At 48.7% G+C, this 17633-nt stretch overlaps 1 protein-coding gene across 1 annotated transcript in view; it reads right to left on the bottom strand.

The window, feature by feature from the left end:
* The window catches only part of Nup210 (nucleoporin 210), a 99093-nt gene that overhangs the window by 55203 nt on the left and 26257 nt on the right, over positions 1 to 17633 (bottom strand). Inside the window, exons 6-13 of the mRNA XM_036181791.1 lie at positions 16871 to 17003; positions 8845 to 9003; positions 8219 to 8287; positions 6634 to 6740; positions 5566 to 5706; positions 4633 to 4770; positions 2354 to 2509; positions 1706 to 1904 (exon numbers count right to left, since the gene is read on the bottom strand). Coding sequence (XP_036037684.1) covers positions 1706 to 1904; positions 2354 to 2509; positions 4633 to 4770; positions 5566 to 5706; positions 6634 to 6740; positions 8219 to 8287; positions 8845 to 9003; positions 16871 to 17003 — 1102 coding nt within the window. The remainder of the gene's footprint in view (positions 1 to 1705; positions 1905 to 2353; positions 2510 to 4632; positions 4771 to 5565; positions 5707 to 6633; positions 6741 to 8218; positions 8288 to 8844; positions 9004 to 16870; positions 17004 to 17633) is intronic.

Below are 17633 nucleotides of genomic sequence, written 5' to 3'. Positions count from 1 at the left end.
CACAGATATGTGCTCAAGTCCGTTGTATGTTATCGAATTGTCTCTCTGTTTTATTGTTGACACACAGAAGTTCTTTATATATTCTAGATCTTAACCTCTTAATAGGAAAATGATCTGCAAATACTTGCCCCACTCCAGGTGCTTTTGCCCAATAGGGAACCTGATACGGCCCCTTCCTTAGAGAGTCCTGTTACATGTACCCTGGCTTGGAGGGGGAGACACGACTAACCTATCCTGAGAACCATATGTGTCCCACAGGTCATGTGTGCCCTAGGATGGCCTTCACACATACACAGACATCTGCTGCCCCAGCCTGCTGAGTCCAATAAGCACCTGTGTTCCCTGACCCAGAGTTCAAGTTTCCAAGGTAAGTCCTATAGTCTGTACACTGAGGGAGATTCCAGCACTTTCTAAGGGAAATTTTGACCACACAGAATTGTTGAGTATCTTCAGAACCCAAACTCCTTGAAAAATCCACAAGATGTTCTGAGGGATATCTATATGTAACTCTTACACCTGTTACTTCATGACCCGTGGAGAAACCTCAGAGAGGTTGAACAGAATGCCAGTAAGTGAAGGGGCTTATCAGCCCTGGGACTGCTGAATTACAGGCCCCAGATTTTCCCTTTGAACTAGCCCCAGAAGCCTGAATGGCACCCTACAGACACCCTGTGATGTGAGGCCAGTACAGGGGATAGTCCATCTCTGGCTGTCAGCAGTCCCTCTCTCTCAAAATGCCATTTCTTCTATCCGAAATAGCTAACATGTGGAAACATTAGATTTTCTAAGGCCACCAGCCAGTGACTTTGCTTGGACACTTTTCAGAGATGTCCTTCTGCCCTGTGCAGTTCTGGATGTCATCACAACCACAGAGACTACAGTCACTTGGAAAGCATCTGTGCTATGAGACTTACATCCCTTTCTGCTCAAATACCTTCAGTGGCTCTCGCCTCTAGGTGTGAGCCCTCAGTGACAGAATAGGTCCTGATGTTCTAGGCTCACCATGATAAGCCCTGCCCCACCTTTGGGGCATGGCACGGGCACATTCACGCACTGAATGTTGTCCCTGTTCTCACCAACACCCTGCCCACAGCCTGCTCCTACTCATAACCCAAGTATCCTACAGATTTCCTAACCTGCAAATCAGACCTAATCCTTACCTTGCCTGGATCCACACCTCTGGGAGGCCACAGCTCACAGAAACTGGAGCTGCAGGTCTGTTCCCCATCCATGCACAGGCCATGTGTGACTATAAGGAATGAAGCTGCCCCAGTGTCTTAACTGGACACACGGCCCACCAGCAGCTCCTGTTCTAGGTCTAAATGAGGTCAGCCAGGCAAACTGCTTGCCTTACACATGCAGGGCTGGCACTGTCACAGTCACTGCCAATACCACCTCCAGGACAGGAGGCAGAGAAGAATGTACTCAGGGTGGCCTGGGCCTGTCATAGGCATTACGATGGGACCCCATGTATACAATAGAGGCTCGGCACCGGTCCGTACTTCATGAACTGAACTATGAACATGGGCAGGAGACTCCACTCATGCATGGAAGAGATACAAGCATAGAGGTGGCTTGTCAAATAAAATCAGGCAGGATTCAGAGCGGACAAGAGCAGGGGCAAGGGCCATCCCTTAGGTTGTGGCCCCTCTGGTACCCACAGAGAACCCACACCATCTTGGCTCCCATTCTGCTCCTGGTTTACCTGGCAATGGCTGGAACACACCCTGGTTCTCCACTTCCACCACCAGGTCAAAGTGGGAGCAGTCGCTTAGGGTGACCACCTCATTGGCCCCACCAGGCATGAAACCACTGATTGTCAGGGGCAGCTCCAGGGTATGGCCCACTCGAGCCTCCACCTGGCACGGGGCGAACTCCATGCTGCTGGGCTCAATCACATACACCTAGAGAAAGAGAGGAAGCCCAGGCCCATCAGGAGTAAGACTAGCTGGGCTGCTGGTGTTTACTAAGTTCTACAGTGGGTAGGACAAGGTGAAGGGCTGAGCCAGCGCCTGGAATGGGTGGGGGTGACAGCAAGGATTCTCTCTCAACCCTTTCCTCCCCAGGCCTCTCCTCCCAGTCAGGAGGGCTATCCCAGTCTCCCCGAGGTGGGGTCTGAGTGGCTGGAGCACAGCTAGCGGGAACCACCCATCACGACCTGTGCAGCCATGGAGTCAGTTCTGACTGCCCATCACTATGGGGCCTGACTCCTCGAGATCAGGGCTGGGCTGGGCCCATTGATCCCCCACATACCACAACTATAGCAGAGGAAGAGGAGCTCTGAACGAGGCCCGAGGGGCAGCTGGAGCCTCTATCTCGAACCTGTCCACCCAATGCCCTGCTGCCAACTTACCTTCATCTCACCAAAGTGGAGAGGGTTCTGAACATCATGCGCCTGGATCACACTGAGTCCAATGTCACTGCCCGTGGTCATGACACCCTTGACGGTGACTGTGGCAACCATGTAGCTCGATGAAGACCAGCTGAAGTTCCCACTGCCCCCATGGGCCTAGGGAGGAAAATGACATGGGATCCATCAGCCCCTTGCCCCTCTCTACCTGGGGAAATACAGGGTTGGGGTAAATGTATGCTCTCACTTATTATCAGACAAACACGCTCAGCTCATCTATTCACACCCAGGTTTAGTTCACTCACACACACACACACACACACACACACACACACACACACACGCTGGCCTGCTCACAAATACCTACTGCCACACATTCACATGTTCACACTCACCATTCACATGTCTCCTTACACTCAGTCACATCTGACACCTACATTCACACTCATGTTGAAACCATAAACAAACACCACACACACACACACACACACACACACACACACACACACACACACTCATGGGCTCACTCCCAAACACACACATAGCATACCATATACACACATTAATAATTTAAAAATCATACCTACACACACAGCCAAAATCCTGCCCATGGAAAAATGTGGTACAGGTCAACATTTCCTCAGAGGTTCCCTTTGCCCCCTACCTTTCCTCCATCTCATCTCATTTCATTTCCAGTCTTCCTACTTGGGGGACCTGGCAACTGACACACAAATACACAGCTATGACAGTGTCACCTCCAAGAGCTCAGACCTGGGTAGAAACCACCCTGGTCATGGATCCACCTGTGGAATTCTGCTCTGGGGCCAACAGAAGTGCACCCAGCGCGTAGCTCTGCCTGTTTTTAACCATCTTCAGGCCCTCTTCTAGGTCAGAGGTCAGCCTGAAACCCTGACCTACTTCAGTGTGCAGGTGCCAGTGCAGACAGGATACCTGTCATGTTTCTGCAGGAGGACTACAGGAGTGATGGGACCTGGCTGACTACTGGGCCTGAGCCCTAGCTAAGAGCACTCCCTGATGACCAGAACTATGGGGGATTGGGAGCATCGAGGGGCACTAAGGCTAGGCATGTGGTAGGGAGGCTGATATTTCCACTTGATTTAAATTTTCCCTGTAATTATATTTATATTACTTTCAAAAATAGTGTCTCTTAGAAATGACTGCTAAGCAGAACTCAGACCTATACTCCATTTCTGTGTTTTAGTTACTTTCTGTGGCTGTGATAAACACCAGGACCAAAAGCAACCTGGGGAATAAAGAACTTATTTCATCTTACAATTCCAGGTACAGTCCATCACTGAGGGAAGTCACTGGAACTCAAACAAGGCAGGAACCTGGAGGCAGGAACTGAAGCAGAGGCCATGGAGAATGCAGTACACTCACTTGCTCCCCTTGCTGTTTTTCCTTTTTCCTTTCTTTCTTTTCCTTCTGTGTATTTATTTGGTTTGTTGGTTTGTTTGTTTATTCATTTGTTTTAGGGCAGGGTCTCTCTATGTAGTCCCTGGCTGTCTTGGAACTCCCTACATAGACCAGACTGGGCTTGAATTCTCAGAGACATGCTTCCTGCGTGTTGTAATTAAAGGTGTGCACCACCCTGCCCCACTCAGTGCACACCCCAGGACCACCGGCCCAGCAGCTCAATCATCAGTCATGAAAACACACCAAAGGCTTACACAGGCCAGTCTCATTACCTTGTCTCAGATGACTCTAGCCTAACTAATCAGGACAGTTACTGTGGGTTTTTGTTTTGTTGTTGTTTTGTTTTATTTTTCTGAGCCAGGGTTTCTCTGTGTAGCTTTGGTCCCTGTCCTGGATCTTGCTCTGTAGACCAGGCTGGCCTTGAACTCATAGAGATCCACCTGGCTCTACCTCCCGAGTGCTGGGATTAAAGGCATGTGACAATGCTGCCCAACTTACCTTTTTTTTTTTTTTTTTTTTTTTGGTTGGGTTGTTTTTTATCTTGTTAGTTACACTGCTGTGATAGACACCTTAGGAATCATAAAAACCATAAGGCCTGTCTCATTTAAAGCTGTCTACTACCTCTCGAGAATAAAACTGAAGGCAAGAGGATGGCCAGATGTGGAATACACCTGTCTCCGCATTAGACAAACTGCAACAGCAGGATAATTGGTTCTAAGCCAACCTGGTGAGACCTATATAGTTCAGATCCTGTCTCAATAAATAAATACAGAAAAGAATAAAAACAGAGCCATCATCCCAAGGAAACACCCCAAAGAAAGCACCTAAAGCAGTCTCTCACCCACCTTTATGGTGTACTGATAGGCTCCTGTCTTTGGTTGCCACGGAAATGTCAGGATGCTGGGATAGAGTGTGATGGGGATATGAATGTCCACTTCCTGCTGGTTCCACACAGGTACCTGAAGCACATGGACCCCTCCATCCTGCAAGGATGAGATTGCTGCATGTCACCATGGCAACCACTTTATCACTAGCTATTTTCTTGCCACCCAAACCCTACCCTCCCTGAGGACCAGGCCATAAAAGGTAGTTTTGTGCTGTTCCTAAGAACATAGAAAAGACAGCAGGCTTGGTGGGGGAGACCACTCATGTAAATGCTACTTATTTGAGTCCTCAGATATCCCTCACTGGGTGGATGTGGCTGTCCCCACTTTACAGATAAAGAAACTGAGGCCTGGAACATCTCACCTAAAACCCGGAGCTCCAGTGATAAGGCATCACTGTCTGCGGCACAGGCCCTTCCTGTCTCTACACACATTGCCTCTCACAGGTCTAGAGGGCTTGTGTGAGGCAGGCAGTGAGGGGAAGACCCGTGACAATGTGCCGACTGGTAAAATACTGCTCCCCCTAGAACTGATGAGGCTTTTCAGTACAAGACAAAATGAAGGTTGGAGGACTCAAGCAGACAAACAGTTAATGGGGTGCCAGTGGGCCCCCAAACAAAAGCTGTATTTGATCTCGGAAGGTGCAGACCACTTTTATAGGGTAGGTGCAGCGTGGTTAAAGAGAAAGCTTGTGGCAACAGGATGGTCCCCAACAAGCTCTGGACAGCCGCGGGCACTGGAGCTCAAGCCCAAAGTGGGAAAGTCTCCCCAGGAACCAGAGTGGCACAGGGAGGGTCCTGGGGCAAAGTACCTGCCAACTGACATTTCTACTTTCAGAGTTGGGTTACGGGGGCTCAGGGCCTAAGGCATGGGCAAGGGTTGACATCAACTCGCCTGGTCCACCACAGAGGTGAGGGTTGCACTGATGATCGTCTGGCCACGCTGGATCGCCCTGACGTGATGATAAGACCCATTCTGGGAAGATGACAGAACCTCAAAAAACTCAGCAGGAAGCACAGCTTCAATTCGGATGTTCTGGAAAAGCAAGCAGGATGGGTAAGGGGAGCTTCTAAAAGATGAGTGTGACATTCAAAAGCTGGGAGAGCTCCCAAACAGCAGCCAACTCAGGCTGAGAGCCTTGGTGGCCCAAAAGCCTCTCACACAAAGTGGACAGAAGGAACGAGGCCTGAGTCCTCTGACCTCTCCCAGCCACCTTCCCTGCATAGCAGTCAGACCCCAAGCACCATGGTTATAGCTGGATGTGTGACGCTCAGGGTGGGTGACAGCTAACTATCACTCTCCCAGGTCCTAGAGTTGCAGGAAGGGACCAGTAAATTTAAAAAGAGAACTGAGTCCCTGACAGCAGGGGTTTCAAACATAGTGACGGGCTCAGTCACTGTCCAGCAGGGGACAGAAAGACCTCTACCAAAAGAAAAAAAGGAGCCTAGCCTCCTTCTAAAATCTCTAGTACCACAGCAAGAGTCTGTATGATCTATGTGAGGGCACTGGGAAGTTCTTCTAAGGGATAGGAAGCTGGCCAACACTCCCCAACTCATCTTGCATGGCTTCCCAGAAGCTAAATGTGGCAGCCTTGGTCACTTGAGAGTTTCTGGAAGGCAATAGGTAGACTCAGACACCTGACCATCTTCAAAGCAAAATGGACTCTCACCTCAGGGACCCCATGTAAGGAACAGGAGGCCAATGCACAGATCCATCATCACCACTACTATCCACATTGGCCCTGCTGCCTGGGGTAGCTACCTTCAGCCCTGCGTGAGAGGATGATGCCGATTTATAGTCTAACAGGGACCCCATGATATTATCTCCACAGCCCTAGGAGTATCACAAGAAGCTTTGATCTGCCCATGTGGGGACCCATGTGGTTTTGGCTGCTCCTTGGACACTTGCTCCAAATGATCCCACATCATCTGTCCCTCCATCAGAACCCCTGCAGGCACTCACGTCAGATGGGTAGACCTTGTTGCTAGACTTATCAAAGACTTCGATGGTGATTGCATATAGACGTCCAGTCTCCAGAACCCATCTATCACCAGGGTGGACTGTGAACCCTAGAACAAGAAGGAGGGGGTTCAACACTCAGGTTACAAGGGCAGCAGGGCTGAGAAAGAAGCTGAGGCTCAGCACTATACTCCTACCCATGTAGAAGGTCCCAGAATGTTCACCAGGCCTGGCTGCTGGGGATACATGGGGTATGGAACCTGATGGCCACCATTATTCCTGACTTAGAGAACCACAGTGATCTTTCTGATTCCTGGGACCAACACTGAACATACACACTCTGAACACTCATGGACTCATCAGCCTGAATCTGACCCTCAGCAGGTTAAGCTCTGAGGCTGTGGCAATCTAGTCTATCCTAAATTCATACAGGTCCAGCCAAGCCCATGGCAGTCTAGACTCTGAGGTTGAGGACACTGTGGTGATACTGTGTCACACCTGTAGCCATGGAAGGTCCAAGCTCTCAGGCTTAGCAGATCGAGCCTGAAGCTAGGGCAGGTTTTGGGTCCCAGGCTAGGAGAGTACTTGAGAGCTCTGGACAAGGTGTATCTGGGTCTCTGAGGGTACTGAGCTAGCCCTGTTCCCACACAGAATGCCAGACTAGCTACTTCCATTCCCACGATACCGTTTGCTTTCTCATCTCCACAATACCAGCCAAGCTGTTCACTCTGTTCACCCTTCCCACCACAGAAGTTCTGTCTGACACAGCACCTGCCTCACACAAAACCTCCAGAAGCCTTTCCTCTGCCCTGGTGTTTACTCCCACCACAGTCCTGCCACCTGTTTGTACCAGCCTCTGCTGTGAAGCTATGTCTCATCACAGGCCAATCAGGCAAAGGATGCTGCTGAGACAAAGGGTCACCCTCCCCGGGGTTGCTATTTGCCAACTGGGTTCTGCATCACAAGAGGCTCACAAGCTCTCTGACAAGAGGATCTCAAGGGTTTTGCTGCCCATCTGGCCATCCTTCTTCTGGCTGAAGCGTGTGCTCCACAGGTGAGTTGCCTCAGACCCCAGGAAACGCTGCCATGGTGATGCCCATAACACACATATCCCAAAGGCCTTGACGCTGGCTATCATTGCAGCTCTCAGGCCCTACTGGGCCTCGGGGTCTTTTACTGCTACAAGTGGTTCCTTCCTCTCTCTAATGCCTCCTTCTTCTTCCTGGCCACGGCACTGCCAACTGTCATGTCAACCTAAAGATGCTCTGTAACCCAGCTCAGCACAGGGTCCCCAACCTTGTCAGGTTCATAGCAACAGTCAGATCTGCATGATACTGGGGCTGAGGATAGATGGATCTGAGCCTGGCAGACAGAGGACATGGCCAGTGTGAGAGCTGCTGTAACTCTTCAATTTTGTGCGTTTGCTCTTGCTGGCTGGTCTTAGGAATTGAACTCAGGGCCACTTTCACATTAGCTAAGACATACACTGCCAAGCTGAGCCTTAGTTCTTGCTTTTACTTTTTGATTTCTTGAACTAATGGAGTCACAAGCAATCAATGTCCAGGAAACCCCAGGGGACCACACTTACCTAGGTACCCAGCTTCAACCACATAGATGGTACTGTTGGGCAGCCTAGAAGCTCCTTGCATGCGGATACCTGAATTCTTAATTAAGGTACAAAACATAAGACACAAAATGGAAAGCAGCTGGGGCTCCAGCCTGACTCAAACGGCTTGAACATCATGCAGACAGCATGTGCACTGAGAGGTGGGTGAAGCACCCCTGCCTTAGGCCAATTCGAGCACAGGTGCTGGTGAGTCAAGACCCTCGCTGTACTGTCTACCCTACAAACCAGGCTCTCTGCAAGGGACCCCAAAGAGCCACATGGCACACAATCAATCTTGGGTTATCAACAACCTATGTGCCAGTATTCACAGCTTCTGCCGGGTCTCCTATGAGGGGGCTGTGGTTCCTGAGAAGCTTCCAGAGGCCTGGAATGACGTCTGCCTCCGCCACAGACTCCTGTCTCTGGGAGTCTCTGTGAGTCACCCACAGAGGTGAGCAATTCCACTCAGCGGGTTGCTATTTAGGTTCTTTCTGATTTTCAGACAGATGGAGAAAACAGTGCTATTTTTAGTCCTGGCTGGCTTTACAGGAGAAAAACAACTTGGCTTCAAAGTAGTAGGCATGACACAGTGCCAGAGAAGAGGATATTCCTGTGGCCCAGGACCAGGTTGCTCTGTCCCATCTGCATGGCAGTCACCCTTGATGTTTCCTGTGTCAGGACCGCCACAGGCTGGGTAGGGTCTCCTTGAGGATCTGGGATGCTGTTCTGAAGCTGCAGCTCATACTGATCAGAAGGCATTGAGAGTTCTGGGCATGAAAAAGAGACAAGAAAAGCCGGGAAGGTAAAGATGTGAAATGCTGGATACCAATACAGCCATCTCCAGCACTGACTCTTGGGACCTGCTGTCAAGACCCTTGCTTGAAGAGTGCTAACACGGGTGGGCATCTGACCATCCCCCGAAGTAAGCAAGCTCTTCTCTACATCTGGGTCCCAGTGGGGTTCTCACTGGTATTACCAAAAGGGCTGTAGCTGATGGTTCCACACTGGCTTTCAGGAGTTAGCTTACCATTGCAAAGAGTGACTCTTGTTCTGACCACTCTCTGTGCATTCCATGTCTATTCTGTGTAAAAATATCTTTCCCGACAAGAGCCCAGGACACAGGCCAACCCCCCAGGAAATTACAGGTTCTGGGGAACCTACCATACGGGCAGAGAACATAAGCACTTTTTTGTTTGTTTGTTTTTTGGTTTTCGAGACAAGGTTTCTCTGTGTAGCCTTGCGCCTTTCCTGGAACTCACTTGGTAGCCCAGGCTGGCCTCGAACTCACAGAGATCCACCTGGCCCTGCCTCCCAAGTGCTGGAATTAAATGTGTGCAGCACCGCCGCCACCACCACCACCCGGCGCATAAGCACTTTTGATTTGAATGACAACTGCTGGACAGGAGTTCAGTCCCCAGGAAAGAGAAAGTGAGAGCTGACTCCAAGGTCAAGGTGTCCTGGGCTTGCTTAGGTGTCTCACGACCAATTTCTTTCATCTCCTCCCTCAACAACCCTCGGAACAAGGACTACTGACACCCCCATTCAGACAGGGCTGAGCAAGTCAGGTGAGAAGCTAGCTAGCTTGTGGTCTGCCATGACTTCCATTGCTTTGAGAACCCAAACTTCATGTGCTAGAAGACTGGCCCTCAGCCTGGTACAAACTTCAAAGGGTGTGGCCTGGGGCTGGAGACATGGTTCGGTTGGTAAAGCATTTGCTGAGTAAGGATGAGGATGGGAGTTCAAATCCTAGCACACACATAAAGCAAGCAGCAGTAGCACATGCCTGCCATCCCAGCATTCCTATGTCAAGATGGGAGACAGAAGAATCCCCAGAAGCTTGCACATCAGCTAGCCTGGTGTGGGTAGCAGTGAATAACAAGAGCCCCTGTTTCAGCCAAGGTGGACAGTGAGGAATAACACTGAGGCTGTTCTCTGACCAGTGGCAGGCATACCCCTATGATCACACACTCCACCCCCCAGAAAGAAAGAGAGAAATGAATGACTGGGGGGGGGGGGGTTTGGAGAGATGGTTCAGTGATTGAGAGTGCAGAGGACCCATTTGGGCAACTCACAACAACTGCCTATAACTCTAGCTCCGGGGGAACTGATGCCTAAGGCTACCACAGGTACCTGCACCTGCATACATATACTCACAAAGACATGCACACATAATTTTAAAAACCTAACCTTTAAGAAAAAAATAAGAAATTAAAAACAAAACGTGTGACCTAGGGGAAGACAGTTCGGTCACTAGAGGCATGGCCTTGAAAGGAATAAAGGCAGGTCTAGTACCCTAGTTAGCGCCTGGAAGAGTGGGCTGTTATGAAAGAGCAAGCCTGGCTCATGAACTCTTGGCTTCCTCTCTTACCATGCAATCTCCTCCTGTTGCACATGGTGCCATCACGATCCACCTGCCTTGAGGGAGACAGCCAAGGGGGCTGCAAACGAAAGGCAGAGCTGAACAAACACCGGTGCTCTCGGACCTCCAGACTGTGAGTTACATCAAGGACCAGGCTTGAGCATCTCATCTAACAGAATATCGACTAAGACACAGTCCGACAGCTAGTGAGAAAGACCAGCACCCCCTGCCTCCAAGCCTAACCACTTTAACATTCTCTCCTGCATCCTTAGCGTGTCCCAACCAGCCACTCACTCACTGTCAGAAGAGCTGTGGCCATGTATCACTTCTTGACCTGAAATGGAATATGGCCAGTGAAGACACCTAAGGGGATTTGGGAAAAGAGGCAATTTACCTAACTTCTGCATCTCTTGTGTGCTCCAAATAGTCCCCAGTAACTTGCTTCTGAATCGCAGGTCCTCAGACTACAATCCCTAGACTATCAGCATCACCTAGAATCTCTCACGTGTGAGGGATGCAGGTGCAGAGTATGTCTGAAACCTGCTGCACCATCTCTGGGGGCGGGGCTCAACAGCACATGTTCACAGGAGCCCTCCAGGTGTGTTACTGTGTGACCATGAGGCATCCTAGCAAAATGTTTTCCCATTATTTGTTTCACTGTGCTCTACTGCCTAGGCACTCAGGCCATAGCAGCTGAGGCCAAGTCAGTCCAGCTATTGCTTGAGCTGGCAACAGACCATGGTACCATCCCATGATGCTGGTTTAGCAAACCTACAGAATGTAAGAGATGCAAGAGTTAAGGAGTCATATAGACTTCTGCATAGACTCAATGGAGAGCTGTGGTGACCTGAGAAAACAATGCATGGATGAAGCTGTAAGGATGCAGCCTAAGTTGTAATGGAGACTTGATGCTGGAAGATGCTAGGAGGATGGAAGCTGTAGGTAACAAGTAGAGCCAGCCCTAGGAACAGGCTAGGTGGGATATAACTGGGAAGGCTACAGGCGCAGGGCTGCTCAGGCCCACCACAGCTCAGTCATACCATCACCACATGAATGGGATGCTGGAACTGAACTACAGGACAGAGCGTTGGCCCTCCTGGGTTTGGTCTTGCTTTGGGTCCATCCTTCCTTTCTGTTTCCCTATTCCTGAAATTTGAGAACTGTTTTAGTTTGTTTTCTGCTGCTGTGATAAACACCACAACCAAAAGCAAGTAGGAGAAGAAAAAGGTTTATTTCAACTTATAACTTTAAATTTTTTTTAATGGGTCTGTTTTGTCTGCATGTACATCTGTGTACCAGTGTGATGCCTTGTGCTAATGGAGGCCAGAAGAGAGGGTCAGATCCCCTGGAAATAGTGACAGATGGTTGTGAGCTACTATATAGGCGCTGGGAATTAAACCTAGTCCTCTAGAAGAGCAGCCAGTGCTCTTAATCACTGAGCCATCTCTCTTCCCTACCTCTCCAACATATAGTGTATAGTCCATTATAAGAAAGTCAGGAGGAACCTGGAGGCTGGAACTGAGCACAGACCACGGAGAAATGCTACATACTAGCTTGATTCTCACTGCTTGTTCAGCCTGCTTTCTTATACCACCAGGAACATATGCCCAGGAATGGCACTATCCACATCCATCATTAACCGAGAAAATGCTCTACAGACTTGCCTACAAGCCAGTCTGATGGAGGTGTCTTCTCAATTGAGGTTCCCTCTTTCCAGATGACTATACCTCTGTCTAGTTGACAAAACACTAGTTAGGACAATTACAAAGCTTTGGACTACGCTTGAGGGGTGGCAGGACCTAGCTACTGTCTGAGGACCTTTTTACAGGATATGATGCTGGAGAAGTGCAGCAGCCTGGTATTCCCTGGTGCTGCACAAACCTAAGAGAATGTGTCAGCTATTGTATGGATTTGGGTTACAGTGTACAGCAGAAGACTTCAGAACCTAAGGGAGGGGCCCAGTGGAGACCAGCCAGGAAGACGAGGACAGACACTTGGAATGTTGCAATCACTAATAGCAATACATCAAATGAAGAGATGGTTGGGTTACTGGGACTCAGGATCAAGGCCAACCTGAATAATAGAGCAAGACACCAAATCCTAAAACACAAGAAAACTTCCTATTGTAAGCAACATGACAGGAGCCAACATCCTCACAGAACTATAAGAAAAGAATGTCAAGAACTTTCAACAGAACTTCAAGCTCTTCTGGTATCAGAAATCCCATAAATGTGCTGAACACAGAGGCACAATGTAGGGAAACACATGGACACAGCTTACAGCATCAAATGTTCACACAGAAGTACAACAAAAGTACACAAGTGCAGAAAAGGCATTCTGCCACCCACACCACACACACACACACACACACACACACACACACACACACACACACACACACCAGCACAGCCCTTGTGGAAAGAATGCATTAGAATTTTAAGAATGAGTTGGGCTGGGAATGCAGCTCAGGGGCACTCTGCTGGCTAAGCCTGTGTTCTTGTTCTTTGGTGTTAGAAGGTTCTTACAGGCTAGGGCTGGAGAGGTGGTTCAGTGGTTAAGAGCACTGGCCACTCCTCCAAAGGAACCAGTTTCAATCGCAGCACCCACATGGTTGCTCAAACTATCTAACACCATCTTCTAGCCTCCATAGGCGCTAGACACACAGTGGTGCTTAGATAAACATGAAAAAAAAATCCATACATTATGTGTGTGTGTGTGTGTGTGTGTGTGTGTGTGTGTGTGTGTGTGTGTGTATAAAAATTAGAAGATTCTGGGGGCAAGAGAGTTGGCTAAATGGTTAAGAGCACTTGTTGGATTATTCCCAGCACCTACATGGAGGCTCGTAAGCCATCTGTGATGCTAGTTCCAAAGAATCTAGTGTGCTCTTCTGCCCTCTGCAGGAGCACATATAGAGCACATACACTCAGGCAAAGCATCCATACACATAACAAGGTTTGTGTAGGCCATCCAATATGTCAATATTTAGACATAAGCCAAAGCACTCATCTTGAGAAGCGGCTGTAAATTCAGAATTCCTGACTGGGAAGGGGTGCCTCTTTGATCACTTTCAATGAATCTTCATACTTTTCTATTTGAAACAAGGCCTTGATCTGTAGCCCAGGATGTCTTTGAACTCATATTCCATCCCAGGTTCATTTATATTCATGATCTGCCTGATTCAGCCTCCTGAGGGCCTGACCAGAGACACTACTATGCCCAGCTACAGATTTCTTTAATGTGAAAGTCTCAGTGAAATTCCCAGTTTTTACACTTCATTTATGGAAGAAAATGTCAATTAATGTAAGTTGATTTCTAAAAAGAATGGTTAAATCCAGCTCTGGAAGTTAAAAGATGTGCCAATGACTAAACATGATGATAATACCCCAAAAGACAGTGATGGGGGAAAAAGATCACATGAAGAAAATGGCAGAGTCTCCACTTGTGTGTGCTCTGCTCCTGGTAAACCAGTGCCTCTCCAAGCCTGTCCAACACCATCAACAACCATCACACAGGCATGTGCCCAACTGATGGGCGCAGAGGGATATCTCTCATGGGCTCTCACACCTCAACTTCTGGAGTAGGTGAGTCACCAAATCTCCAAAGTTTCTGAACCTCTGGTAGGTCTAATTCTCTGGGCCATGGCTACTTATCTAAAGGCCTGACAGAAGAATCCTGAGGAAAAAAAGGGTTTTGGCCTCACAGTGTGAGAGGCACGACAGTGGAAGTGTGAGGTGGCTGGTCACACGTGTCCACAGTCAGCAAGCACAGCAGGGTGAACTTGGGTCCTGATTTATGATAAGCTCCTTAAAATGCCAGCCCAGTGCCTCCCAGCCATGCTGGCTCTCCCTCCCTTCCTGAGCTGGGCAGTGTCATCTCTCATGGACCCCGGGTAGTAAACCATCTCCACCTTATTGCTGTGAGAGCTAGAAAGCCCAGCCACCATCCTTAGTATGTTTTTCTGACATTCTTTTGAGGGGACAGTAACAAAAGACAACACTCGGTTGGACTGTATAGCTCTGTGGCCTTCAGGTTTTCCTGTGTCCCTGCCTACACCAGGGAGCCTTCAAGAAGCTCACCTCCCAAGGCTGTTGAGTCCTAACAGGAAGAGCTCTTAGAACCAAGCTTCAGAGGCGCTCAGTCCTAGTGAGACACTGCCAGCAATGTCCACCTGTAGCTAAAATCCCTCCTCAAGGGGGAATATAAGTAATAGCCACCTCTCCTCCCAAGAGCCCAATGACAGACAATCTGAGGCACAATTCCACAAAAGTTCACTCTGGGGAACCAAGAAGTTTACTGGACTTCCTTACACAGCACAGGTGAGGGTTGCTTACAGGGCTGTGGGCACTCCTCCCCCAGCCAGCCAAAGTCTTACTTAGCAGGGATGCTAGCTTTCCTGTAGGGCCTTGCAATTAAAGCAGTCAGGTGGCAGGAAGCAGCCGGATACTCAGGTGAGAAGCCCATGCCCCTCTCTTCCTCTCTATGATGTAAACTGTCAGCAAACCCAGCTGGGTTGATCTTTTGCAAGGGGCACAGGTGAATGTCCCAATATGCCAGTTGCTTAGCTCAGACGACAACCACAACACTACCTTTCCAGGTCCTCACCCTTCAAGACAATGTCATTTCTGGTCAGCATCTGTGTTCATGCAGAATTTTATACAAGCCTGTTTGTGTTCTCTGGACTTTCAAGACACTCCTCTGACCATGTTCCTTCTTAGGATGTCACATTGGTGACCACAGAACTCCACTTCTAACTGCTTCACCAAAGTCCCAGAAAGCCTCACCATGGTCTTAGAACCATCTTTGTCCTTCCAAAACTTATTCCCTAGAGTTAAAGGTGACACCAAGCTTTGATAGGACCCTCAGGATGGGCTCCCTGCACATCCTCTTGTACAACATCCTCACCCTGACTGGACACCATGCAGAAAGCTGATACCACCTGCTCAGCATGTAGCAGACACTCACAGAACACAAGGTTGCTTCTCTCCTCTTTGTCCTCAGAGAACTGGGTACAGAAGCAGGAGATAGAGGCCTTCAAATACACCAAGCAATCCCCACCCTAGATGACTAACCAGGACTGCTAGTGGCTCATAGATGGGGTACTTCTCAGGTCCCCATCCAACCTAGAATTCAGTGTAGGAAACTGGAGGTCTTAAGCTGCTTGTAAGTAGCAGCATCTACAGGTCTCTTAAATGTCACCCCAGGGCGGCCCTGTGGAGACATGTGGCCAAAGCCCTTAAATGAACCAACTCTGAACTCAGCACATTTGTCTTGAGGTCCTCTGAGCACTCTGCTCTGATACCACACACCTACACCTATGAACTAGACAATCAGGATTCCTAGGAGGACCAGCTCATCCATGCTCACCTTCTACAATGCATGTTTCCAGTACCATAGAGTTTCCAGAATAGCTCTACTCAATCACGTTTTTCTCACATCCTGGGCAGAAATGGCCCATCGGAGACAAAGCTAAACAATGTCCACCAGTCAGAGGCAGGCCACGGGCACAACCTAGTCCAACATGAGCCAACAGCTCTGGAGTTGCTCTAAACAAAACCAGAAGAATTGAATGCAGGGACTCAGCCACAAAAATACCCATGTTCACAGCATTCTTCATAACAAACAAAACATGGGGCCATGCCAACTGTCAAAGGACAGACAGGTGGATAAGATGTGGCCCAATGCATTCTAGATAGCAACAGATCTTGAGGATAGTCAATGGGAGCCCAATCAGGACTACACGTAACTGAGGTCCCCAAAGCCGTCAACTTCATTACAGTGGATGGTGGGTGCTGGGTGTGAAGGAGGGGGATAGGGTGTGTTTAATGAGGATATAGGTTCAGCTGGGGAAGATGGAAAAGTTCTGGAGATGGATGGAGGTGACAGTTACAAAATGCTACGAAGGAATGTAATGCCACTTATCTGTACACACAAAAAGTTTATGGTGGTAAACTTCATGTGCCATGTATTTTATCACAGTAACAAAAAAGGAAGCGGCTGAAGAGACAGTTCAGTGGTTAAGAACACCAGGTTCTTTCACAGAGGACCCAGGTGCAGTTCCCAGTGCCCATATAGTGGCTTACTACCATCGTGCTGACTCCAATTCCAGGGGATCCATTGCCCTCTTCTGGTCTCCTCAGGTACTGCATATACATAGCGTTCCCCGCCCCCTCCACCTCCCAGACAAACACACACACTCACGCAAGATACCCATACACATAAAAAATAAATAAAAGAATTTTTTAAAAGAAAGAGGGAAGCATCTAACATGGATGTACCTGTAATCTTCCCCTGCCTGATCTTCTGAACCTTGTAGCGAATGGACGTCCCCACCAACAGGTAGACATCGTAGGCTGGATTCAGAAGGATGTTCTCCAAGATCAGCAGCCTGACTTCCGCAGGGCGAACATTCTTAGCACAGAGAAAAGGAGAAAGAGGGTGAGGTGGGGTGGAGAATGGGGGCAGGAGAGTTGGAAGAAAGGTTTAAACCTTTTTTGTTTTTGTGGTGATAGTGGTGTGCTCTGTGGCTGTATCTGTGTTTTAAGGCATATGGGTGTTTAGCTTGAATGTGTGTGTCTATGCAACACATGCGTGCCTCATTCCCACTGAGGCCAGAAGAGGGTACTGGATCCTCTGGAACTGGAGTTACAGAAGGTTATAAGCTACCATGTGGGTGCTGGGAACCAAACACAGGTTCTCTGAAAAAGCAGCAAATGCTCTTAACTGCTGAACCATCTCTTCAACCCATGGTGAGTTTTTAGTTGTGGTTTTTTTTTTGTTTGTTTTTTGTTTTTTTAACATTTATTTTCTTTTAAATTATGTGTACATGTGTGTTTCTGTGTGTATATACCAGGTGTGTGGGTACCTGTGGAGGACAGAAGAGGGAATTGGATACCCTATATTTTTATTTTTGAGCCACCTGATGTAGTTACTGGGAACTGGACTTGGGTTCTCTTTAAGAGCAGCAAGCACTCTTAACTATAAGCCATCTCTACAGCCCAATTTGTTCTATTTTTATGTAGTGCTGGGGACTGAGCCCAG

This window comes from Onychomys torridus, chromosome 3 (genome assembly GCF_903995425.1).
Source record: "Onychomys torridus chromosome 3, mOncTor1.1, whole genome shotgun sequence".
NCBI classification, from domain to species: Eukaryota; Metazoa; Chordata; class Mammalia; order Rodentia; family Cricetidae; genus Onychomys; species Onychomys torridus.
This window is presented reverse-complemented; position numbering and strand designations above follow the sequence as displayed.